The 27,896-nt window shown below is 39.5% G+C and overlaps 1 protein-coding gene across 2 annotated transcripts in view; it reads left to right on the forward strand.

Annotated features, from left to right (window-relative positions):
* Positions 1-27,514, forward strand: part of RMDN2 (regulator of microtubule dynamics 2) — an 82,472-nt gene extending 54,958 nt beyond the window's left edge. For both annotated transcript variants that reach the window (XM_068564297.1, XM_068564298.1), the window contains exons 8-12: positions 10,054-10,152; positions 16,276-16,329; positions 16,418-16,498; positions 27,197-27,246; positions 27,351-27,514. In XM_068564297.1, the coding sequence (XP_068420398.1) occupies positions 10,054-10,152; positions 16,276-16,329; positions 16,418-16,498; positions 27,197-27,246; positions 27,351-27,456 (390 nt within the window). In that variant the 3' untranslated portion in view covers positions 27,457-27,514. The remainder of the gene's footprint in view (positions 1-10,053; positions 10,153-16,275; positions 16,330-16,417; positions 16,499-27,196; positions 27,247-27,350) is intronic.
* Positions 27,515-27,896: the final 382 nt, after the last annotated feature.

The following is a 27,896-nucleotide window of genomic DNA, read 5'->3' on the forward strand; positions in this document are numbered from 1 at the left end:
ATTTTATAATTATATATTGAATTACATACAATATATGATTTTATAAATGCATGTATTTTTTTCTTTACTGCCTTTCCACTTCCCCTTGCGGCAGTCACACTGTCTCCCTTTAAATGTGCTTTTTCTCAGATGGTGATCAGCCACCAGTACCCATGCACCCTGTATTGGTGCACTGCTCTGTTTTGTGGGAGAACTTTTTTCCTTTATCAGAGTTTATTAAGCATAAATTATGTGCTCGCTGTCCTTTTCTTCAAGAAACTTAATTTAGAAGGGGACATAAGACATATAGAAATAAATAAAGGCAGCTGGTGAGTCTAAGACCCAATGTGTTAAGTGACACCTGTTTACGGAAAGTTAACAGAATGTGAAAATATATCTTAACAGCTGCATAAAAAAATTACCCTGAAGAGAACTGCTCTTTCTGAATGAGAAAATTGGGATAGGCAAAAGAGGAAGCTTTTTAATTGTGGCTTGTAGAAGATTAGGGATGAAGCAGGAGGTTTGCTTTTACTGAACACCTGCTATATATGTCAGATGTGCATTTTATACTTTATATTTCTTATCACATTTCATCCTTTTAACAACCCTCTAAGCAGTTTTTATTATGCCAGTTTTAAATATTAAGAATCTGAGTCTTCATGAAGGTAGGGGACTCCCCTAAGATTTAAAAACCATTGACCCAACCTCATGAGTCTGGAACTTGAATGTACACTATACAGTTAGGCTTAAAAAGCCCAAGAAGGAAATTTTAATTCCAAATGGAACCTGATCTTCATGCCATAGACAAATGGCAGAAGGTAATGCTAATCCTTCCTGGAGGATTGTACCTTCACACACAAGCCTTAGAACATTTTTGCAGAGTTGAGCTCACAGTGAAAAATAATAGAATATATACAAAGAAACAAGCCATCATAAATGACAGTCAAAAGAAACAAAACAAGAGAACAGAAGTAGGTCTGAAAGGACTTCAGATTTTGGAAACATGGAATACAGAATATTAAACAGCTACCTACATAATGTGTTTTTAAAATTAAAATAAATTAGGGGAAAAATGGATGAGGAGCATGAGACTATAAAAATGACCAGGTCGGGCTTCCCTGGTGGCGCAGTGGTTGAGAATCTGCCTGCCAATGCAGGGGACACGGGTTCGAGCCCTGGTCTGGGAAGATCCCACATGCCACAGAGCAGCTAGGCCCGTGAGCCACAATTACTGAGCCTGCGCGTCTGGAGCCTGTGCTCCGCAACAAGAGAGGCCGCGATAGTGAGAGGCCCGCGCACCGCGATGAAGAGTGGCCCCCGCTTGCCACAACTAGAGAAAGCCCTCGCACAGAAACGAAGACTCAACACAGCCAAAAATAAATAAATAAACAAAGTAAACAATGCGTTTAAAAAAAAAAAAAAGTTTAAATTGAAAAATGACCAGGTCGATTTCGAAACATGGAACAATTTTTGATATAAAAAGTATATTATTTGTCATTAAAAGAAAACTCAATGGAAAGATTTGGTAGTAGATAGGCCCCGCTAAAGAGAGAATTAACAAACTTTAAGACAAATCTGAAAATGTTGCCTGGAAGCAGCACAGAGGAACAAAGAGATAGAAAATATGAAGGAGAGATAAAAAGACATGGAAGGGAAGTAAGGATACCACGTAGTGGTGAATTTTTATCTCCTTCTTTTGGTAATTAATAGAACAAAAGACAAAAAAAAAGCATTAGTAAGTATGTAAAACATTGATTGGAGCCTTACATTTAATAATCTTGATCTAATACACATAGATGAAAATATGTATCTAGCCATTAGAGGATACACATTTTCAAGCATATGTTGAATGTTTACAAAGCTGACCATATATGAGGTCATGAAGCAAGTCTTAATAAATTTCAAAGAATTGATATCCTATAGGTTTTCTGATCATAATGCAATTGTAATAGAAATTCAGAAACAAAACAGCTTAAAAGCCATAAATCTTGAATTAGAAATAATAGGACGTGACAATAAAACAAGATGCCATTTTATACCTACTCATTTTATAAAATTTTAAATTATCAGCGTGAGATGTAAAAATATGGAGCAACAGGAATTCTTACATTGTTGTGGGAGCACAAATCAGCACAACCACCTTGGAAACAGTTGGGTATTATCTCTTAAATTTGATTGTCTACTGTATGACAATGGTGCCTACCCTAGAGAAACTCTTGCAAATGTGCTTTAGAAGGCATGTACAGGAATGCCTGTAGCAGTCTTGTTTCTAAGAGCAAAAAATGGAAAAGTCCCAAATGTCCACTGAAAAAAGAGTGGATGGCTGAACCAAGATGGCGGAGTAGAAGGACGTGCTCTCATTCCCTCTTGTGAGAACACCAGAATCACAACAAGCTGCTGGACAGTCATCGACAGGAAGACACTGGAACTCACCAAAAAAGATACCCCACATCCAAAGACAAAAGAGAAGCCAAAATGAGATGGTAGGAGGGGCGAAATCACAGTAAAATCAAATCCCATAACTGCTGGGTGGGTGACTCAGAGACTGGCGAACACTTATACCACAGAAGTCCACCCACTGGAATGAAGGTTCTGAGCCCCACGTCAGGCTTCCCAACCTGGAGGTCCAGCAACGGGAGGAAGAATTCCTAGAGAATCAGACTTTGAAGGCTAGTGGGATTTGATTGCAGGACTTCGACAGGACTGGGGGAAACAGAGACCCCACTCTTGGAGGGCACACACAAAGTAGTGTGCATATCAGGACCCAGGGGGAAGGAGCAGTGACCCCATAGGAGACTGAACCAGACCTACCTGCTAGTGTTGGAGGGTCTCCTGCAGAGGCGGGGCGGGGTGGCTGTGGCTCACCGTGGAGACAAGGACACTGGCAGCAGAAGTTCTGGGAAGTACTCCTTGGTGTGAGCCCTCCCAGAGTCTGCCATTAGCCCCACCAAAGAGCCCAGGTAGGCTCCAGTGTTGGGTTGCCTCAGGCCAAACAACCAACAGAGAGGGAACCCAGCCCCACCCAGCAGCAGTCAAGGAGATTAAAGTTTTACTGAGCTCTGCCCACCAGAGAAACAGTCAGCTCTACCCACCACCAGTCCCTCCCATCAGGAAACTTGCACAAGCCTCTTAGATAGCCTCATCCTCCAGAGGGCAGACAGCAGAAGCAAGAAGAACTACAATCCTGCAGCCTGTGGAACAAAAACCACACTCACAGAAAGATAGACAAGATGAAAAGGCAGAGGGCTATGTACCAGATGAAGGAACAAGATAAAACCCCAGAAAAACAACTAAATGAAGTGGAGATAGGCAACCTTCCAGAAAAAGAATTCAGAATAATGATAGTGAAGATGATCCAGGACCTCAGAAAAAGAATGGAGGCAAAGATCGAGAAGATGCAAGAAATGTTTAACAAAGACCTAGAAGAATTAAAGAACAAACAAACAGAGATGAACAATACAATAACTGAAATGAAAACTACCCTAGAAGGAATCAATAGCAGAATAACTGAGGCAGAAGAACGGATAAGTGACCTGGAAGAGAGGATGGTGGAATTCACTGCTGCGGAACAGACTAAAGAAAAAAGAATGAAAAGAAATGAAGACAGCCTAAGAGACCTCTGGGACAACATTAAACACAACAACTTTCGCATTATAGGGGTCCAAGAAGGAGAAGAGAGAGAGAAAGGACCAGAGAAAATATTTGAAGAGATTATAGTTGAAAACTTCCCTAATATGGGAAAGGAAATAGCCACCCAAGTCCAGGAAGCGCAGAGAGTCCCATACAGGATAAACCCAAGGAGAAACATGCCGAGACACATGGTAATCAAATTAGCAAAAATTAAAGACAAAGAAGAATTATTGAAAGCAGCAAGGGAAAAACGACAAATAACATACAAGGGAACTCCCATAAGGTTAACAGCTGATTTCTCAGCAGAAACTCTACAAGCCAGAAGGGAGTGGCATGATATACTTAAAGTGATGAAAGGGAAGAACCTACAACCAAGATTACTCTACCCAGCAAGGATCTCATTCAGATTCGAAGGAGAAATAAAAAGCTTTACAGACAAGCAAAAGCTAAGAGGATTCAGCACCACCAAACCAGCTCTACAACAAATGCTAAAGGAACTTCTCTAAGTGGGAAACACAAGAGAAGGAAAGGATCTACAAAAACAAACCCAAAACAATTGAGAAAATGGTCATAGGAACATACATATCGATAATTACCTTAAACGTGAATGGATTAAATGCTCCAACCAAAAGACACAGGCTTGCTGAATGGATACAAAAACAAGACCCATCTGTATGCTGTCTACAAGAGACCCACTTCAGACCTAGGCACACATACAGACTGAAAGTGAGGGGATGAAAAAAAGATATTCCATGCAAATGGAAATCAAAGAAAGCTGGAGTAGCAATACTCATATCAGATAAAATAGACTTTAAAATACAGAATGTTACAAGAGACAAGGGAGGACACTACATAATGATCAAGGGATCAATCCAAGAAGAAGATATAATAATTATAAATATATATGCACCCAACAAAGGAGCACCTCAATACATAAGGCAACTGCTAACAGCTATAAAATAGGAAATTGACAGTAACACAATAATAGTGGGGGATTTTAACACCTCACTTACACCAATGGGCAGATCATCCAAAATGAAAATAAATAAGGAAACAGAAGCTTTAAATGACACAATAGACCAGATAGATTTAATTGATATTTATAGGACATTCCATCCAAAAACAGCAGATTACACTTTCTTCTCAAGTGCGCATGGAACATTCTCCAGGATAGATCACATCTTGGGTCACAAATCAAGCCTCAGTAAATTTAAGAAAATTTACTGAGAAATCATATCAAGAAATCATATCAAGCATCTTTTCTGATCACAACGCTATGAGATTAGAAATGAATTACAGGGGAAAAAACGTTAAAAACACAAACACATGGAGGCTAAACAACACGTTACTAAATAACCAAGCGATCACTGAAGAAATCAAAGAGGAAATCAAAAAATACCTAGAGACAAATGACTGAAAACACGACGATCCAAAACCTATGGGATAAAAAAAAAAAAAAAACCTATGGGATACAGCCAAAGCAGTTCTAAGAGGGAAGTTTAGAGCTATACAAGCCTACCTCAAGAAACAAGAAAAATCTCAAATAAACAATCTAACCTTACACCTAAAGGAACTAGAGAAAGAAGAACAAACAAAACCCAAACTTCACAGAAGGAAAGAAATCATAAAGATCAGAGCAGAAATAAATGAAATAGAAACAAAGAAAACAATAGCAAAGATCAATAAAACTAAAAGCTGGTTCTTTGAGAAGATAAACAAAATTGATAAACCATTAGCCAGACTCATCAAGAAAAAGAGGGAGAGGACTCAAATCAATAAAATTAGAAATGAAAAAGGAGAAGTGACAACGGACACCACAGAAATACAAAGCATCCTAAGAGACTACTACAAGAAACTCTATGCCAATAAAATGGACAACCTGGAAGAAATGGACAAATTCTTAGAAAGGTATAACCTTCCAAGACTGAACCAGGAAGAAATAGAAAGTATGAACAGACCAATCACAAGTAATGAAATTGAAACTGTGATTAAAAATCTTCCAACAAACAAAAGTCCAGGACCAGATGGCCTCACAGGTGAATTCTGTCAAACATTTAGAGAAGAGCTAACACCCATCCTTCTCAAACTCTTCCAAAAAATTGCAGAGGAAGGAACACTCCCAAACTCATTCTATGAGGCCACCATCACCCTGATACCAAAACCAGACAAAGATACTACAAAAAAAGAAAATTACAGACCAATATCACTGATGAATATAGATGCAAAAATCCTCAATGAAATACTAGGAAACAGAATCCAACAACACATTAAAAGGATCATACACCATGATCAAGTGGGATTTATCCTAGGGATGCAAGGATTCTTCAATATACGCAAATCAATCAATGTGATACACCATATTAACAAATTGAAGAATAAAAACCATATGATCATCTCAATAGATGCAGAAAAAGCTTTTGACAAAATTCAACACCCATTTATGATAAAAACTCTCCAGAAAGTGGGCATAGAGGGAACCTACCTCAACATAATAAAGGCCAGCTATGACAAACCCACAGCAAACATCATTCTCAATGGTGAAAAACTGAAAGCATTTCCTCTAAGATCAGGAACAAGACAAGGATGTCTACTCTCACCACTATTATTCAACATAGTTTTGGAAGTCCTAGCCACGGCAATCAGAGAAGAAAAAGAAATAAAAGAATACAAATTGGAAAAGAAGTAAAACTGTCACTGTTTGCAGATGACATGATACTATACATAGAGAATCCTAAAGATGCCACCAGAAAACTACTAGAGCTAATCAATGAATTTGGTAAAGTTGCAGGGTACAAAATTAATGCACAGAGATCTCTTGCATTCCTATACACTAATGATGAAAAATCTGAAAGAGAAATTAAGGAAACACTCCCATTTACCACTGCAACAAAAAGAATAAAATACCTAGGAATAAACCTACCTAGGGAGACAAAAGACCTGTATGCAGAAAACTAGAAGACACTGATGAAAGAAATTAAAGATGATACCAACAGATGGAGAGATATACCATGTTCTTGGATTGGAAGAATCAATATTGTGAAAATGACTATACTACCCAAAGCAATCTACAGATTCAATGCAATCCCTATCAAATTACCAATGGCATTTTTTATGGAACTAGAACAAAAATCTTAAAAGTTGTATGGAGACAGAAAAGACCCCGAATAGCCAAAGCAGTCTTGAGGGAAAAAACGGAGCTGGAGGAATCAGACTCCCTGACTTCAGGTTATACTACAAAGCTACAGTAATCAAGCCAATATGGTACTGGCACAAAAACAGAAAATTAGATCAATGGAACAAGATAGAAAGCCCAGAGATAAACCCACGCACCTATGGTCAACTAATCAATGACAAAGGAGGCAAGGATATACAATGGAAAAAAGACAGTCTCTTCAATAAGTGGTGCTGGGAAAACTGGACAGCTACAGGTAAAAGAATGAAATTAGAACACTCCCTAACACCATACACAAAAATAAACTCAAAATGGATTAGAGACCTAAATGTAAGACCGGAGACTATAAAACTCTTAGAGGAAAACATAGGAAGAACACTGTTTGACATAAATCACAGCAAGATCTTTTTTTGATCCACCTCCTAGAGTAATGGAAATAAAAACAAAAATAAACAAATGGGACCTAATGAAACTTCAAAGCTTTTGCACAGCAAAGGAAACCATAAACAAGACGAAAAGACAACCCTCAGAATGGGAGAAAATATTTGCAAACGAATCAGCGGACAAAGGATTAATCTCCAAAATATATACACAGCTCATGCAGCTCAATATTAAAAAAACAAACACCCCAATCCAAAAAATGGGCAGAAGACCTAAATAGACATTTCTCCAAAGAAGATGTACAGATGACGAAGAAGCACATGAAAAGCTGCTCAACATCACTAATCATTAGAGAAATGCAAATCAAAACTACAATGAGGTATCACCTCACACCAGTCAGAATGGGCATCATCAGAAAATCTACAAACAAATTCTGGAGAGGGTGTGGAGAAAAGGGAACCCTCTTGCACTGTTGGTGGGAATGTAAATTGATACAGCCACAATGGAGAACAGTATGGAGGTTCCTTAAAAACCTAAAAACAGAATTCCCATATGATCCAGCAATCCCACTACTGGGCATATACCCAGAGAAAACCATAATTCAAAAAGACACATGCACCCCAATGTTCATTGCAGCATTATTTACAATAGCCAGGTCATGGAAACAACCTAAATGCCCATCAACAGATGAATGGGTAAAGAAGATGTGGTACATATATACAATGGAATATTACTCAGCCATAAAAAGGAACGAAATTGGGTCATTTGTTGAGACATGGATGGATCTAGAGACTGTCATACAGAGTGAAGTAAGTCAGAAAGAGAAAAACAAATATCATATATTAACGCATATATGTGGAACCTAGAAAAATGGTACAGATGAACCGGTTTGCAGGGCAGAAATTGAGACACAGATGTAGAGAACAAATGTATGGACACCAAGGGGGGAAAGCGGTGGGGGGGTGGGGGGGTGGTGTGATGAATTGGGCGATTGGGATTGACATGTATACACTGATGTGTATAAAATTGATGACTAATAAGAACCTGCTGTATAAAAAAAAATTTTTTTTTCCAATGTATTTATGCATGTGGAATGGAAAAATTTGTTTTTTCAATCCCTATTGTATATGGTAAAGCATTAATTTTGTTCTAGTTGGGCTCTGTCTTCAAAGTCCCTTGTAAAATATTTTCTGTTAATTTCTTTACTTGAGTCCTTTTGCCTCAGTTTTTGTTGAATAATAAATTATCTGTCACTGTAAACAATTTAAAAAAAAGTGGATGAAAAATCATTGATGTCTGTTTAAATGATGGAATATCTCAGAGTTGTTTAAATGACTGAACTTCAATTACTCTCATCAATCTGGATAAAATCTTAAAACTATAATGCTAAGTGAAAACAATAAGTCAAAGAAGGAAATAAACAACATATCTTTTTTTTCAGGTTCAAAAAAACCAAAAATAAGCATAGCAATAAATTAACATTATATAGAAAAGCCAGGGAATAATTTTGGGGGATCATATTTTCTTTGAAGTATAGTTGACTTACAATATTATCTTAGTTTCAGGTGTCGAACATAGTGAACATAGTTTTTATAGGTTATACTCCATTGAAATTTATAAAATATCGGCTATATTCCCTGTGCTGTATAGTGTATCCGTGTAGCTTATTTATGTTATATATAGTAGTTTGTACCTCTTTTTTTTTTTTATTGAGCTAAAGTTGATGTACAATATTATGTCAGTTTCAGGTGTATAAGATAGTAATTCACAATTTTTAAAGGTTGCACTCCATTTATAGTTATTATAAAATATTGATGGAATTTTTTTTTTTTTAAATAGAGGTTAATGGCTACCTAGAACCCTAGAAGATGGGACTGGGAAGGAAGATACTTGATAGGATTGGGAAAGCATAGTACCCTTTTAAGAATTCATTTCTGAATCTTTTTTTTTAATATTTATTTTATTTATTTATTTATTTATTTGGTTGCACTGGGTCTTAGTTGTGGCCAGCAGCCTCCTTAGTTGCAGCTCTCAGGCTCCTCAGTTGTGGCTCAGCAGCTTCTTAGTTGCAGCACGTGTGCTCCTTAGTCGCGGCTCGCTGGCTCCTTATTTGCAGCACCTGGACTCCTTAGTTGTGGCAGGTGGGCTCCTCAGTTGCCGTTCGCCGACTCCTTAGTTGTGGCATGAGAACTCTTAGTTGCGGCATGCACGTGGGATCTAGTTCCCTGACCAGGAATCGAACCCGGACCCCCTGCATTGGAAGTGTGGAGTCTTAACCACTGTGCCACCAGGGAAGTCCCCTGAATCCTTTTAATCTTTTATGTTATATATCTATTATTCATATTTGGGAAAAGTGAAAAAATTTAAAAAGAAAGCAAAAAACAAATGGTAATATGAGGTTTAATTTTGGTGTTGATCGGGTTTAAAAAAAATTCTCCTGAATTATAAATATTTATACCGGACCCTCACTGTACACTCCTCGTGGGTTGAGGATCCTCGTTCTGTTTACATTTCTGAGATGCTGCATTCTGGGTCAGGTTGGCAGCATGGAAAAGGTGGCAAGAGAGCAAAGGTAGGGTCTTGTAGCTACTACACCCTGTGCAAAGAAATACCATGCGTCATCTCAGGATCAAGAAGCACATGAACAAAGAGGATCAGCATTAATCCCCACCTCCACCCCCTTTTTCCCTCATTGGACACAAACCTTATGAGTATTTCAAATTGGTTTGGTAACCAATGCTTTTAGAGCTCACAGTTTGTTAGAATTATGAAAAAAGGAAGGCAAAATATTAATACCATAAAGGTGATATCTCACACTCATCTAACTGGGGAGAGATTATTCATTCAAAAGGTGAACAACTTTCTAAGAGTGATTTGCTCTATATTTGCAGGTCTCAAAACTGAGCTGGATTGAGAAAAAAATGGCTGCTACTCTGTTTGGAAAAATACCATCCGCAACTGTACAAGAAGCTTTGCAAAATTTCCTTAAGGTATGTTTTGTCTATCCATTATTTCAGTGTCAAACTGGCTCCTATCTGCACCAGGCTCTCCTACTCTCGCTGTCAAGGAAATCTTTCTCTTCTCCATTTGTTGCTTTCTAACTGAAACCCCAGACTGAGTCCTCATTTTGGCATGTCCAAACTACTTCTTAGGTCATAGTTATGCCCTAGGTCCTGGGTGTGGCATCCCTTACTGCCAAATCCAGTGTAGCTTTCCAGGTCGTGTGAATATGTGCAAAAGCATTCATGCCCTGATTATTAGACTTGGTCCTAAATACTCCTCATTATCCTAATATAGAACCAGTTTAATCTTAAAGAATTAAAAGTTGCCAAGAAGAGGAGTTATTTAAAAAGTCACTCTATGAATTGCAGACAGTTCTATGGAACATTCGTGGGGCATCAGACCAAACCAGTATTTTCATTCCTGTCTTAAAATGTACAATTGCTATGCTGATAAAACTCTAAATAGTAATTTGTGTGTATGCACACATGAAAATGTGTAATACGTCCACCCATTTAACCAACTTCCTGTTGGGCTAATCTCTTCATCTTTCTCTGGAACCAATTATGGAATCTTATAGATACTAAGTTTTTTTTTCTTTCACCACCTGCCTACTTCAGGTTTGTAACAATATAGACAAAATCTGGCTCTGATTTTGGTAATTGTCCAACATATTGTACAGGCTAATATTTTTTGTTATATTTTAGGGATTGATTTTGTAGAACTGAGAGGGAGTTTAGAGATCATATAATCTAAGATGGCAAATATGTTGCATTGCACTTCTCTTCTCTGAAGCGTGAAAAAATAAGTATTCTAAGATCAAGCGTGAGCCCAATGGAAAAAAGTATGGGAATACAAGTACAAGGGCTGTATGTTTCTTATTTTTTATTTAGTGTGATCTTTTTTGTTTTATAACAAAACAAGACCTCGGGAATGTAATTTTTTCCAGTGTCACACAATGGCAGGTCAAAGGTAGGAATGCATTATCATCACTTCACCTTTTTTCTTCCACTAAGAATTAGTTCTCCCATGTTAAATTTTACAAGAATAGAGATCATGGTGTATTTAAGATAAATGATTTATTAAAGGTGCTATGTTCATTAGCAAAAAATTTATTTGAATTTGAAACCCATTTTTTCATAGTATCAAAGTTCTAACTGGAGAGTCAGATTTTCAGGACACTGCACGAAAGTTCTTAAGGTGCTTATGCACCTGAAGTATTACACAGATAAAAGTAGTAAGAGGCACAATAATGTAGGGTAAGGATTGCAAACTCTAGAACCAGAGCACCTGGTTAAATCCCAGTTCTACTTCTTACTGGCTGATTAACACTGAGCAAGTTACTTAATCTCTCTCTCTCTCTCTCTCTCTCTCTCTCTCTCTCTCTCTCTCAATTTAATCAATAACATGGAGGTAATAGTACCTGACTCATAGTGTTGTTGTGAAGAGTAAATGAGTTAATAAAGCAAACTGCTTAGAGAGTGCCCAGCAACTCATAAGTGCTCAATTAAAGCTCACAGAGTTTTAACTTCATTAAAATGTAAACACCTTGGCAGACCATCTTTGTGACCTCACCATTTAGTTATGACTTAGATTGTCTGAAATGCGTTCCATGGTGTTTGTCAAGAGGGTGAGAAGGCATCAGGAATGCTTCTCCCCGTATTTACTGCAACACCTGAGGGTACTGAGGAGGCTAAGGCTGTGGAGGAACTAAGAAGTCTGGGACGGGGAGGAGAGGAAAAGGAAACAGCGCACACCTTGGATCCCACAGCCCAGGAGAGTCTGCAACCCCCTGGTCCCAACAGGGAGTCGTGTCATTGGAACCCAGACTGTAGAACTTCTGCACCCACTCCATGCCGCCAAAGAGGGTTCACAGGAATGAGTCCCCAGAGCCATCCAGTTCAGTCCTGTAGAGGCCAAGAGCACTGACTTTGGAATCAGACAGTTTGAGACCCGAACCTTTTCCTATATGTATGACATGAGCATGTTTATTTCTCCCAATCATAAATTTTTCATCAGTAAAGTAGGCATAGTAATACCTACTTTATCTGGTTTTTGTGAAAATTACATAAAATAATGCATGTAATTTTCTTGGCCCAGGGTCTAGCACATTAAATGCTCTAACAAAAAATAAACTTTGCTATTATTTTGCTCGTGTAACAGGTGAAATCTGGTCCTCCACAGTCTCAAAGCATCTAGAGAGGTGGTTTTAGACCAGGAGTCATCTGTGAATTCCCTGCTGGACTTTTTTCAAACTATAGCATGCTTCCCACCTCATCCAAAATTATGGCATGATTCCCTCGGTCAGTGGTTTTTAACCTTGTCTATACCTTAGAATCATCTGGAGAGCTTTAAAAAATGCCAGCCCAGGCCACAACCCAGACTAATTATTTCAGAATCTCTGAATGTATTAAGGTATAGTTTATATACAATCAAATATACCCATTTTATGTGTGCAGTTCAGTGAAATTTGACAAATTTGTATACTCACATAACCATCTCCATTTCAAGATATAGAACATTTCCATCACCCTAAAGAACTATCTTTGCCCCTTTGCTGTCAGTTACCCCTGGCTTGTGCCCCAGGCAACCACTGATCTGCTTTCTGTCGCTCTAACTTAGTTTTGCCTATTCTAAAATTTCGTATTAATGGAATCTTAGAGTTTGTACTTTGTGTGTGTCTGGCTTCTTTTGCTCAGCATGTTTTGAGATGCAGTCATCTATTGAGTCCATTTATTGAGTGGATCTGTAGTTCTTTTTGTTTGCCTAGTAATATTCTATCATATGGATATACCACAATTTGCTTATGCATTTACCTACTGGTGGATGTTTTAGTTGTTCCCAGCTTGGGGCTATTATGAATAAAACGTCTATGAACATTCATTTGCAAGCTTTTGTGTAGACATGTTTTAAATTTTCTTGGATAAATACCTAGGAGTGGAATTGTGGGGTCATATGGTAAGTGTTTTTAAAGCTTGATCAGCGTTTTTAAAGTTCTCAAGGTCCTTCATGTGCAGCCCGTGGCATGGTTAAGAACCACTGGATTGGTGTGTGTTGTAAATGACAGGTGTGACAATGTTGGCCACCCTGATGTCACTCACTGTTTGCAGTCACATGATCCCTGAATCTTCCTTAGTGGTTCCACCAGCTGCAGAGCTGTCTTCTGTGCCTTGATATGACAGAGGGCTGCTGCACGAGGTTATGAGATGTTTTAAAAACAAAGCTAATTTATTCAGAAATGTTTATTAAGCACATACCTAGTCCAAATGAAGGGAACACAGAAATGACCAACACAGCTCCTGCCTCCAGGAAACTTGGACAACCAAGACGAAGTAAACAGGTACAGTATTCTCTGCCAGATGTTATGGTAGTGTTATAAGAGCATAGCTAGAAACTGCCCCTTAATCAGAACATTCTGTTGAGTAACACTACCTTCCTTGTTATTCAGCTAAGGCCTTTGGCAAAGGGCAGGATCTGCTCCGTTTTAGGACTTAGGTGTTCTTACTAGCCTGCCTATGTTCCTTTGGACTTCTTTTTTTTTTTTTAACCATGAGTACAAAAAGAGATGTTCTGATTTATGATCATTCTGGTTAATTAGACATAAGTGTTAAGGTGTATATGCAGAATTAAAATGCCAACATTAAAGAAATAAGAAGCTGCTATGTGCATATGTTGGGGCAAGTTATTTAGATAGGATTTGTTCAGAACTGGGGCAACTACTGGACATAGAAGTTACAATCGAATAAAGTTTACTCTAGGTCCTTTTTTTTTCTTCCACTTATATTGAAGTATAATTGGCATGCTGCACTATATAAGTTTAAGGCGCACAGTGTAATGATGTGACTTACATACATCACGAAATGATTATCACAGTAAGTTTAGTGAACATCAATCATCTCATGTAGACACAAAATTAAAGAAATAGAAAAAAAAAATTTTCCTTGTGATGAGAACTCAAGATTTACTGTCTTAGCTTTCATATATAACATAAGCAGTGTTAATTATATTGATCCTGTTGTACATTATATCCCTAGTACTATCTATCTTATAACTGGAAGTTACACCTTTTGGCTGCCTTCATCCAATTCCTCTCCCCTCCCAACACCCTCACCCCCACCTCTGGTAACCACAAATCTGATCTCTTTTTCTATGAGTTTGTTTGTTTTTGAAGTATAATTGACTTGCTACACTATGTTAGTTCCTGGTGCACAACATAGTGATTCGATATTTCTATACATTTCAAAATGATCACCACGTTAAGTCTAGTTACCATCTGTCACAAAGATATTACATAATTATTAACTATATTCCCCACACCATACATTTCATACCTGTGACTTATTTATTTTGTAAATATGCAAAAATTGTATTAGCGTGACTCAAGAAATCCACTTAGTAAACTCAAAGAGTTACAATGGAAATAACAGGACAAGAAGAGAGGAAGTGGGAGAACCAGAACCCATCAGCACCATGGATGGCTCTATAGGACTTTCAAGACTCTGGCCAGGACTGGACTTCCTTCAGTCTGTCCGCAGCCTTGCTGTTTCACTAGCAGGTTCTAGGCCAGATCCACACGCTGTTCATCTGCTAGGTCTGAAAGAGGTACACCCAGTCTGGCTTCCCAACCCAAGAGATTTTGTCCTCCTCTTCCTCCCAGGACCCTTCTCTTTGGGGTTCTGTAGAGAGTAAATGGCCTTTACAAGGGATGTGCTCCTGTAAGGTGTTGGAACGCTCCTCAGCACCCTAGGTCTTGCTTTCCCCTCCATTAGTATCCATCCTTAAAATGTATGTATCCTTTGACTCAGCAATTCAACTTCTGGGAATCTCTCCTACACATGTAATCACATGCACACAAGCATATAGGAGCAAGTATGTTCGCTGATCATTATTAGTAATAGTGAAAAATAAGTCTAAATGTCTAAGGGAGAATGCTTAATTTAATTATGGTATATGTGTAGTATGAAATGCAGCTCTTAGAAACAATGAGGGAGATCTTGTATGTGAACACAAAAATGTATCTGTGGTATGTTGTGGGGAAAAAGTTTTGGACCAATATGTAGGAAATGGTCCCATTAAAAAGTTTTTTTTCAAAAATCAGTTCCCTTTGGAGGGGGCGGATTCCTCTGCTTGGTAAAAGGTCTGTAGGATGCATTTGTCAAACTGTTGGTAGTGGTTACCCCTGGGGGCTGAGATCGTAATTGAGAATAAAATTCAAACAGAGAAACTTTTACTTTTTAATTTTGGAAATGTCTGGATTGTTAGTGTGTTGTAAAACAAGCATATTTTTATAAATGTTTTAAAGTATCCTTCTTCTGGGTTCTGTGTCCTTCTGTGTTGGGGGCCGGGTCGGGTTGGGAGCTTCCTTGCACAGACCTTTACAACAGCAAAACCTGGCTCCAATGCAAAGATTGACTTAGGTTCTAAGAAGAGCTCTCTAGTAGCAACACCACATACCTGGTGGAATTCTTATTTACCAGAGATAGAGAAAAGGAACTGGTACGTAAGACATTAGTAGATGAGGGGTAAAGTACCTTTATAATACCCACTTATTAAAATCTGCAAGGAGGTCTGCTACTTCGACTAGTTATTTTAAGCATCTGCGTTTTCTTTAAAAGAACTTGATGTGATGGACCTCAGTTATTATTCAGCTCATATGGAGTGTGTTGAAATCATAAGAAATCAAATATTAATGTAGTGGAAGATGCTTGCCATGGGATACCAGTCACGCTCTACTCTTGCTTCCCAAAGAGATTGTAGGGACTTGTCCTGGGGAGAGTGTATCACCAGTTGTTTTGTCCCTGAAAGAAAAAAAGCAAAAGATAGAGAAGGGGAAGTGAGGAAGATGGTTATACAAAGGAATCCCAAAATCTTAAAGTACCTCATTGCTTTGTAAGCTTTATGACCACAATAATAATTCTATTTTAATGGATAAGCTCAAAAGCTATATTTCTACCCAAAGGATACTTGAGTTAATAAAATGATTCAGATGTGACACAACCATCCTAAATTCTTAGGGCAATTTGGTTAATGTCTGATTTATTGAAATATATCTTCTTTACTTATTGTTTTAGTATTTCCCTGTTATTCTCTTTTCTGTTTTCTCTGAAAATCAGGTCGAAGAACTACACCCTGGGTTTTCTAAGTCCAATTACATGTTCTTGGCCAAGGTAATGAAGACCACAGTTTTAAGATCACTTTGACTTCATTACACAAAAATGTGATTACGCTTCATATTGATTATTTTTTCATTTCTAGTGTTATATTGATCTTGAACAAACAGATACTGCTGTGAAGTTCTGTAATATGGCAGTGTTGCTTCCTTGTGTTACCAAAGAGGTAAGTCCACACGGTGACAAGGAGCACTCTTATTTTATTAGTACGATTCCAGCCTCAAATATGAACAACTGGCTTAGATACATCTGGAGTTTTTTGCTGTCCTAAAACATTTTGACTTGGATTTAACATGTACTATGACGTTTTAAAAATTGCTGTAGGTAACCCTTCCCCAGGAGACCCCTTGTATCTTTAAGGAGCACACAAATCGTGGGCTAACAGTTAAAACATTGTGATGCATGTTAGGTGTTACACAGCAGGGAGTGGGATGAACCCCCCGAGGAAGGATGGAGGACAGCATAATTCTGGGGAGCTGGTGATTAAACTGGGGTAGGCAGCAAACAAGCTAGACAGGCTGCCGCCTTACAGCAGGAGGAGGCTCTGGGCAGTTGCCACTGTCAGTCCCCAGCGCACAGCAGGCTGTGGCTGTCCAAGGCCGTGAAGAGGACTAAAAATATGTACTAACATTTTCTTGGTTTTTGAACACCATTAATGAAAAAGAAGCTGTCGCATTGCTTCTTTTTCCCGCTAATTCGGAATTCTGGATGTGCTCTAAGTTTTAGGAGTTTCACAGCATTAGCAATTCAGCCTGTGTTCCCGTATACTGGAATTGCGGGAACAAAAGGAAATAAATAAATGTTTTCCTGCTCCCTTCTCATAGCACATAAACATTATCAGCCTGTGAATCGCAACTGAATAGAAATGCCTCAGAAATAAGTACTCCTCCTCTTCTCTGTTGGAGCAATACAGGCTTCAGCGTTTGTTGTGATCTGGAACATAAACACGTAAGACATGCCCACTGCCCTCTAGGAGCTTGTAGCCTAGAAGGGAACATAAGGTATATATCCAAATAAAGGGAGCTCAGGGTAGAAAGCATGAAGTGCTCAGAGAGGTACAAATAATTGGTTATGGACATATTGAAAAGGGGGAAATTATTTTCACCTGGAAGAGATCAGATAGCATCAGAGGTGGACCTGGAAAGACGTATATAACGTGGAGGTGTGGGCGAAGCACGTCACTGGTCGTGAACAAAAGTACAGAGGTGGAAAAGCAAAGGTTTGTTTGCCTGGAGTGGAAGGAGTATTCAGGGCAGTCAGGGAAATAAGTCTGCAAAGGGGAAGTGAAACAAGACCTGCCCAGGACCTTCCCGGTTCAGGGATGCCTGTGTCTCTATACAGGGCTCATCAGCAGCCACCTGCGCAAGGGCTCGGCCTGCTTCTATGTTTGGGATTTCCTACGGGGTTCATTATCCTTCTAACTCTAATCCCTAGTTGGCTCCATTGGTGAATAGGAAATATAAAACAGCACTCTTTATCTAAAAGACAGTTTGTGTAACTTTTTCAGCAGGAAACAGATTTTGTCCATCTCGTTGCTTGCTCCATGTTAGTGGTTGGGACCCTACTGTCTTTTACATCTCTCCTGAACGATGCCACTTTGGGTTACATGCAGTCATTTTAAGCTGAGTGTCTATGCATTCTTATTAGAATATGAGATTAAAGTACAATATGATAGTGAGGTACCTGGTTTGATATGCAAATGTTTATGCATGACATTCAGTGCTCTCACAGGAGGGCTAATATTGACCAGCTTCAGGGTTTGATCCTTGGTCCCTAAGTCTTCTCTCCCCTTTCCTCCTCCCTACCTGCCAAACCTATCCTCCATGGCTTCAAATACTACGTACCTGCCAGGGGTCCTCAAATTTGCGTCTCTAGACCTCTCCTCTGAGTCTGGACCTGATTATCCAACGTCCTGCTTGACATCTCTGCTTGGATGACTCATAGACATCTCACACTCAACTAGTCATCAGGCCTTTGCATCTGCTCTTCCTTCATCTGCCCCTCTTAGTAAATAGCACCTCCACCCACCCAATTAGAAAAGCTGAGAATGATCCTTGACACATCCTTATCCCTCAGCCCCCAAACCCAGATGTCTACCCAGTCACCAAGTTCTCGGAGTTCTTCTAAGACATGCCTTGAGTCATCCAAATGCTCTCTCTCTCTCTCGCTCTCTCTCTCTCCACCCACCACTCCAGCAGGGCACCACCCTCTTTCACCTGAGCTATGATCATGAGAGCCTCCCAACAGGTCTCACAGCTTCTTGCCCCCTGCCCAGTCATTCTTGGCTCCCATTATCAGCCAAAGCCACAGATTAAACATAAACTTCACCTGTCACTTCCGTGCTTGAAAACCCTTTGCTTTTAGGATGAAGTTCAAAATTTTTAGCATGCCCTTCAGGGCTCTGATCTAGCTGCTACCAATCTCTAAAGCTTCATATGTTCCCCTCTCTCCCCTCCTCTACGCTGTGTTCTTTCCCGCCTTGCGCCCTTGGGGCACAGTGTTCCCTCTTTTGGAAACATTCCCCTACAAACCCTCCATTCCCTTCACCAGCTTTATTCCTACTCATCCTTCAAGCCTCAGCATAAATTTCATTTCTTCAGGAAAGATTTCCTTGACACTCCCAGGCAAGGAAGTACCTCATACTTTTCCTTCATGTCATTTAGCACAGTTGTGATTATATAGTTATTTGTGTGGTTGGTCCATGAAAGTAGCAACCAGGTGTGTTTCATTCACCACTCTCTTCCTAGTGCCAAATGTATTGCCTGGCATATAACAAGGACTCAGTAAGTACTGGTAGGAAGACTCAATAATAGTGCTAATAGTAATAATAAATAGAACTGGTAATAAATGTAACTAAGAAAGCTGAGCAGTGTGGAACTATTTATGTAATAAGCAAAACAGCTTTAGCAGATATTTCCCACATTACTTATTTTTTCCAGTGATTTGTATTCCTAGCAGTTTTTTTTCAAGTGGTTAATGTACTGTCAGGAATATCTCAATTTCTTTTTCAGTTAGAAAGTAGAATGAGGCAAGTTATCTATAGTACCCACTCTCTCTGTAAAGGTTTTCCAGGTTGAAGTATATCTCATTAGTGATTTTGCTGACCCACTTATTTATTTCCAAAATATCTAGCATTGGCACTCATTACAGCGAAGGCAGCCCAGCCATCGGTTTTCTCTCCCTCCTGTGAACTTGCATAACATTTGTGCTTCTTTCTGTGGCACTCGTACCCTCTTCCTGGCATCGCAGTCATTTGTGAACGTGACTTCTGTCCTTATCAAGGAGCTTGGAGCTCATCATACTGCACTTAATGTCGGGAATGTCAGCCCTTGGGCCTCTAGAGCCCAGATTCATGCACATAAGCCACTTTGCAGTTCCAGAATCTGAAATTACAGTATTTTATTATTCATGTGGACTTTTCTTGACCCTAGATAGGTAATGTCAGCTCCTGAGAAACATTCCTTCTTTTAAAATAAAAGGGATTCCTGTGTCTAAGGCAGTGTGAGAATGATCACTGAGTGAAATAACGACAACCCTGGCAGCCTGAAAATCGTTTGCCTGGAGGAAGAGTGCAAGTTATTGACTCAGAGCAGTAACCACTCTTAATAATAAAATCCTAATTTTTTGTTTTTTGTTTTTTTTTGGCTGCACCACGCAGCTTGTGGGTTCTTAGTTCCCCAACCAGGGATCGAACCCAGGGCCCCCGGCGGTGAGAATGCCAAGTCCTGACCACTAGACCACCAGGGAATTCCCTAAAATCCTAATTCTACTTTAAATGTTCTATCTTAGTTAAGACCTCATATTTGCTTATCTTAATTAAGACATCGGTTTTTCAGGTAAGTTTAGAGCGCATAGTCAGTCCACAACTCTTCACCTGTCTTCCTGTTCTAGGGATCCCACAACTCAGAGGGGTGGCTGGATCACTTCCCAAAATCCAGCAATGTTGTCCAGGGTCTCATGTGTCAGAAATTCATATTTGCCTGTTTCTTTCTGGTTTAAATGTATATCTTATGCGTTGACTCATCTGTGCTATCCATGCCTGGAGAATTAATTCTTCCTATACATTAAAAAAAATTAATAAAGCCATTTCAGAGTGGACAGAGTGGACTTTCCCACTGTCTGAACAGACATTTCGTGAATTATAGGCAGGCAATGTTACTCTGTTTACACCCTCCTATTTCTACTCTTTTGTCTCCTACCTTCTATTCGTCTGCATTCGAAATATATTATTTCTTAAGCTTTCTCAGTATACAGTGGCCTTAGCTGTATTCTTTAAGTTGATCTTAAAAATACCTTAAAGAAATTTCTTAGCCTTCCTTGTAATTAATTTTCTTAAAATAACCGATGATGTAGCATCAGTTTGGGATCAGTTATTTTTAACCAGTATGCAGTCTAGTAAAGTTGATGTTTGATAAATCATTACCCAAATGCTCAGCGCATAATGATTTAATATAAATGAGTCTCTCTCTTATTTATCTCTCTAGCAGAGAGCATTGATGTATTTAATCAAAACATAATATTTTCTGACTCTTTCAGATCAAATAAATCTATGTTTTTGAATGTGTGTTCGAGTGAGTGAAAAAAATTACCTTTATTCGTTTATCTTGCAAATATGGTGATGCTCTGCCAGAGGCTTGGGATACAGTGAGAAAAAAAACAGATCCTGTCCTTGCCACCATGAGTTCTGTAGTCTAGTGGAGAAGGCAGGCACTGAACAAGTAATAGCAGTAAAGTGTGAGGAGTGTAATGGGAATAAAAGCGCAGAGATTTATGAGAAAATAAAACTGGAACTGCAACCTGGACCGGGGGCTAAGAAAGGCCTTCCTGAGGTTTTGATAGGTAACCTGAGATTCTAAGGAAATTAGAATTTAAACCCAGTGGTTTAAATCTTTAAGACCTTCTTGGGTATGGGGGGCTTGTTAAAAATATGGATTCCGGGCTTCCCTGGTGACGCAGTGGTTGAGAGTCCGCCTGCCAATGCAGGGGACACGGGTTCGAGCCCTGGTCCCGGAGGATCCCGCGTGCCGCGGAGCGGCTGGGCCCGTGAGCCACGATTGCTGAGCCTGCGCGTCTGGAGCCTGTGCTCCGCGACGGGAGAGGCCGCGACAGTGAGAGGCCCGCGCACTGCAGTGAGGAGTGGTCCCCACTTGCCGCGGCTGGAGAGGGCCCTCGCACGGAGGCGGGGACCCGACACAGCCATGGATAGATGAATAAATAAAATTTATAAGAGATAAGCAAAACATTCTCTCTATAAATTTGATCTTTAAAAATATATATATATATGGATTCCTGTCCTTTTTCTAGAGAGAAAGAAGCTCTGAGCTGCAGAGTGTGATGACAGCAACCTCACTATCAATGTGACTCACTCAGGTTTCTGTCCGTTGAGTTCTGCTCTGCCGGCTTAGTGCTCAGACTGTCCCTGGGTAAGAAAACAGAGGAAGGCAGGTGGTAGCTGGGCTCTTGGCATTGCAACCACAGGAAATGATGACCTTTGAGGACATGGCTGTGGACTTTGCTCAGAAAGAATGGGCCTGCTGGACCCATCTCAGGGGAAGCCATACAGAGACATGATGCTAGAAAACATCAGTCATTGGGTCTCCCTTGGGTATGAGCTCTGAAAATCAGATGTGACTTCCTAGTTGGTTCAAGGGGAAGAGCTGAGGTGGGGGAGGGAGAAGATTTCCCCAAGGCCAGGGTCTAGGCTGGAAAGTCTTAAAAACTAGGACATAACTTCCCTGCAGAATATCTGCTGGAAGGAGCCATCTAACGTCACAATAAGTTCGTGAGGGTGAGGTCTGTTTCTCTACATTAGAACTGATCCGTGAGTGGGGTAAGTGAGGAATGCAGAACAATCTCATGACTTCAGTTTGAGGTGAAAGTGTGCTGTCTCAGCAGAAAGTTTTGGATAGTTTGAATTTGGGGAAGAAAGGAGTAACCTGAGCTCACAACCATAGTCTGGGTTCTTATAAGAGGACGTTTGCATAAGTATGGTCAAACATCAAGTGCTTGAAACATAATGAAGGCCTCAAAATTACTCAGATAACTATACAGTGGACATGCTGCAAAGGAGAAAACTTCTGTACCTGCAGGAGAGTCACACACCCTGTGAAAGTAACCAGTGTGGCAAAGACTTTAACTAGAGGTTATCACTGAATGAATGAGCATAAAATTCATATGTAGAAGAATGAATAGATGAATGGATGTGGACAAACCTTTAACAGCCTCTCGTCTCCTCAGTAGCAGAGATTTCTCACTGGAGAGGAGTTCTCTGAATATAATGAGAATGGGGAAATATTCACTCACAGCTCCACATTGACTCAACAAGTGTTAACTCACACTGGAGAGGAACCCCGTAAATGTAACAAATGTGGGAAACACTTCAGCCAGAGAGCTACCTTTTGTTCACACCAGAGACAAACCCTTTGTGATCATTACGGAAATGCCTCCAGTAATAATTCATCCTTCAAATGACACAAGTGAATCACACTGCAGAGAAGTCATAAGAATATCATCTATGTGGTAAAGCCTTTAGCTGATGCTCTAACCTTAGCCATGAAACAGCATACACCGGAGAGGAACCCTAGAGACGTAATGAATTTGGAGGAAACTTCAGTCCCAGCTCTAACCTTTATAGACACCAGAGAGTTCACGCAGGGGAGAAACGCTGCAGCCTTCAGCCATCTCTCAAGCCTTGGTCTGCACAGAAAACTCAGAGTCAAACAGGAAGGGACGCAGCAAGTCTTTACCAGGAGGAGGAAGCCATTTGGGAAATACCAGACAATTCATGCTGGAGAAGCAATTCAATGAAATAAACATGGGAAACCCATTACTCATAGAGCAGCACTCCAGGGCATGTGAGGACTTTTACTGTATCAGACACTCTCAGTGTCATGAATGAAATGATCTCACCTTAGTCAGCCTTAAAGTTCTCACACTTGGGAGTTCCTTAGGCCTCAAGTCAATGTAGAAATGCCTTCATCTGGATTTTATATAAGAAAATTCGTACTCGGGGGAAAAAAAAACTATCAAGAAGAACCCTTTAGTACACAATTCAACATATAATTAGACTTCTGCCAAATGACATATTACTGAAAATAATGCCATGTAAAGATGTAGAACTGTGATGCAATCTTAGAAAAGTTGAATGCAGATTTTGGTGAGATGTAATAAACAATATGATAACCCCTCAGTAGATTAATAAGAGTTGTTGATGAAAAATCTAATACATGAGTATTTGTCTTTAAAAAAATCATGAAACATTATGGTAATTGAGGCATTTTCCTTTACTGCATCACTGTTGATCAGCTGATCAGTTTCAATTTTGTACGCAGCTCTAAACGTATTTACAAGGACTTTGTTTAATCAGAAAATACCTTTTAATGTAACGGAAAAAACGTAGAATACAAAACATGTGTTCTAATTATTCTATTTGTGTTTAAATATGTACCCACATGGCAAGGGTGAATGGAAACATGGACAAATAAGCACAGTTTATAAGTGATTCAAATATCCCAGGTGATACTGATGCGGGTGGTATACACACCATATTTTATTAAATGGAACTAGAAAGATAAATAGAAAGGCTTGGAGTTGAGAAATACGTGAAAAAGCACTGTATCAAGGGTACAGTATTGCTGAAATGTTGAGTTCTTGAGAGAGAGAAGAGATGAGAGCCTTGTATACCTTTTTCTTAAAAGCAAGAGAAAACCATTAGAGGGTCTTAAGCAGCAAGTAACACAATGAGGTTTTTAGAAGGACACAATAGCTACCATGTGGAGGTTGACTTGGATGGGAGGGGAGCAAAATTGGAAGTTGGAATACCATTTAGGTAACTTCTGCAATGACACAAACATGAGGTGATGACCTGGACCAAGATGATGGCAGCGAGGAGTGAAGAGATGAGGACTGATTCAACAGATTTGTAGGTAGTATTGTCTACAGGACTTGGATATCGGAGATGGAGGACTCAAGAATGACATCTCGGTTTCTGGCATGGGAACCTGACCAGGGCAGGTGGCAGTACCCTTTACGGACACAGGGAGTATTGGAGAGCCAGATTTGGTAGACAAGGAGAGTTCAGTTTTGGACATTTGGAGTTTGTGTTTGTGAGATTTTCAGATCCATTAAGTGAATGAATATTTGGCATATAAATGTCTGAAACCACAAGTATGGCAGAGATCATCCTGAGAGGTTATGTAGTGTGTGAAAAGCAGAGGGTAAAGGATCAACCCTGAGAAACTCCAGTGTAATGGGAGGAGAAGAAACCTACAACTGAGATTGAAAGAAGTGGCCAAAGATGACAGGACTCCAGAATCCAAGGGACGGTGGAAGTGGTCAACTCTGTCAGACACTCTAGGGAAGTCAAGACTGTAATGAGCAGATGAAGTTAATGATGCCTGTGTCATTGGTGATCTTAACCCAGACTGTTTCAGTGGAACAGTATAGGAGGCAACAGAGTGCAGAGCACTAGAGGTGAGAAAATCCAGTCAGTACGTGCAGACACTGCTCCAATAATTTGATGGGAAAGAGAGGAGAGATGTAAGGTAGAAGTTAAAGCAGTGCTTGAATTGAGAAATAGTTTTGTTTTGGATGGAAAATCTAGGAGCATATTTAAATAGTAATGAGAAAGAGCCAGCAAAGAAGGAAGGGTTCAAGAAAGACTAGAGAGGGGGTAGATAACTGATAGAATTAGGTCACCAGGAAGCCGGAGACGGTGGGATCCAGAGCACATTAAGGTCCTGTCCTTTTGTCACAGGCTAGATAGAGGAATCGATGGGTTAGTGGGTTTGTACATTTGTAGTTAACCAGGGTAGGTGCCCCAGGGGAGAAAGGGTTTTAGTCTTTGAGTGAGAGTAGGCAGGTGTGGAACCTAAGGTGGGTAGAAAATAAGTCAAAGCAGGAGAAAGCTGAAAGAGAACAAGAAGGAAAAAATTGCTCCATGAACCTATTGAAGGTTGAAAAATTGATGTATTGAGCGTAATTGGATAAATGACCCCAAAAGATAGTCAGTGTTCAGAGAACAGGATGCCTATTTCAGAGGTGGAGCAGTTTTAGGTCTGACACAGCCCAGGGTGCACTCACGGGGGTGGTGGGGAAGATGAGGAGACACCCTTCTAAAAGGCTGGGATACACGGGCCATGGGAACAGTGAAGTCTCCAACAGTGGTGGCAGAACTCGGTGTGGAGACCAAGGCACCAAAGTCATAAAAAATAAAAGGAAAAGGAGAGTGACCAAGAGTTTGTTAACAGCTATAAGAAATGGTCGAGAGCAATTATCCTCTACCATTGGCTCTAACCACTCCCTCATCCTCTTCCCGAGGCCCTCAGAAATATTCTTTTAGCAAATACATTGCTGGTTATGCAGAAATGACTTCAAAACAAGTCTTCTAACAGGGGTTCCAGGGAGCTCTGTCTGGAAAAAGGGGAGGAGTGTGAGGTTGAGTCAGGGAAGAGAGACTAGAGAAGAGTGGTTTTGGGGTGAGCACCGAAGAGGATTCATGGTCTGAAGGGGGTACATTTTGGGCAGTGGCGGAGGAAAGCATGACTGGAGGTGCTGGTTTTAGTTGGCGGGGTATTTTTTTGAAGCTAAAAGGCACTGCCAGTGTCCTCTATCCATTAAAAAAGTAAATTAATTAAAGACTTAGGTGGAAGCCCTGGGAAGGAGGTAAAATGGGAGGGGTGTGTGTGTGTGTGTGTGTGTGTGTGTTGGCAGTTGGATTGGGTGGGAGTTGAAGGAATTCTGTGTGGTGCCTGAGGGCAAATATTGCTAAGCCATGATCTTAATTTTAAATCTTTTATTGTAGTTTGAGCATATTCATTTCTTTAGGCATCTAGTTGAAATAAGTCTCTCATCTACATCTACATCGTCTATAAGAAATTGGTTCCTAGATCTGGGAAATTGTTACTGAGCTCCGGTGTCTAACCACTTGTTTAACAGGCATTTATTTAGAGTCTTCTAGGTGCCAGGCACTGAGCTGGCCCTAGGATTACAAAGATAAACATGAATTATGGCTTTTTATAAGTTCTTTTAAATTATGCATCACTATCATAGATTCATTAACCATATTTTGTTACAACCTTCAAAAATATTGATTTGATAGAAGGTATACTTCTAGTTGATCAGACACTACAGTAGAATCAGTGTGTTAATGTTTATGATTAAAACTATTGAAGAACTTACAGTTTTAAAAAAAATCTGGCCAACAACTACTTCCAAAATCTACCTTGTCCAGTTTTCCTCATCTGTTTATTTTAAATGTGTTACATTCCTTAAATCCTTTCTGATAGGTGCTCAGTAAGTGTCTGTTAAACACAAAAGCGCATAGGAGTACCTTACCATCTGAATTTGTTTCCACTCTTCCTAACTTCCACACTTGTTTTAAGGAAATAACACATGTGGAGTCCTATAAAACATATTACATGATTTTTAATCTTAAATATAAACTACCTGATAAGGTAGGTAGTTTGGATCTTGCAGTGGAATCTTGTCTGGATCTTACAGAGGAATCTCAGATTTCTTCAAATTCTGCTGCTAGGGCCAGGACCTCTTCCACATGTTATAGTTGAAGAAGAAAACAGTGTTATCATTAACACGCTGGTGGATCCAGTGTGTCAGCTTCTATAGAAGGGGCTCCCCTTCCTGTATCCACCACTCCAGACCAGCTGGAGGAAGAGCCTGGAAATCACTCTCCACATCACTTACGTTTTCAGAGATCTGAATCATGCCTGGTCCTAAGAAATGCACAGTTTCTTTGTAATGGTCTTCAAAAAAGTATTCCCTCATTCAACAAAAGTCTACTTCAAAGTACCTGGAGTATGAGGTTGAATGTGTGAAATCTTTTTGTGTATTTGTATTTTCTTTATAGGATAAAGATGCACAGAAAGAGGTGAAAAAAATAAACACTTCCTTGAAGAGGTAAATAAAAGAACTTGACTTCAACAAATCAGATGTGGTCTACTAAAATTTAAACTAATCAAAGTTGTGTTTTTTTATTATCCTTTTTTCTTTTTTGATGTAAGGGTAATGTGCTCAGATATCAAGGCAAAACCACGTTTCTGCAGAATGCATTCCACTAGTAGCACTACAAAACTAATCATGTTATTTGGAGGAATCTATTTCCTATAAGGTCACTACAAAATGATCTTTAAACATGTACGGTTTATATTTTTCCTATTAAACTATAGTCTTCAGAATATTTCTTTAAATAAAATATTTAAGTCAATTCAATAAAATGAACTCAAGTGAGTGTTTTAGTGCTGCTTCAATGGTGACTTTACAAAACAGAATAATTTCATTAATGTGAATGAAAAATGGAAAAAAAGGCAAAGGGCATGAACAAGTTGTTGATAGGAGAGGAAAAACAAAAGGGGAAATATAACTAGTAATTTTAAAAATGTGAAGAAAATTACAATAAGATACCGTTTACCATCAAATTAGCAAGAATTTCTTTTTTTCTTTAAAGAAACGTTCAGTGCTGGCAATGATGCCATGAGGTGGACCATTCTCATACACTGCTGCTGGGAGGGCATTTTGACGCAAACATTTGGTAAAATGTATCTAGAACC

The sequence above is a fragment of the Eschrichtius robustus genome, chromosome 15, assembly GCF_028021215.1.
Source record: "Eschrichtius robustus isolate mEscRob2 chromosome 15, mEscRob2.pri, whole genome shotgun sequence".
In the NCBI taxonomy this organism is placed as follows: domain Eukaryota; kingdom Metazoa; phylum Chordata; class Mammalia; order Artiodactyla; family Eschrichtiidae; genus Eschrichtius; species Eschrichtius robustus.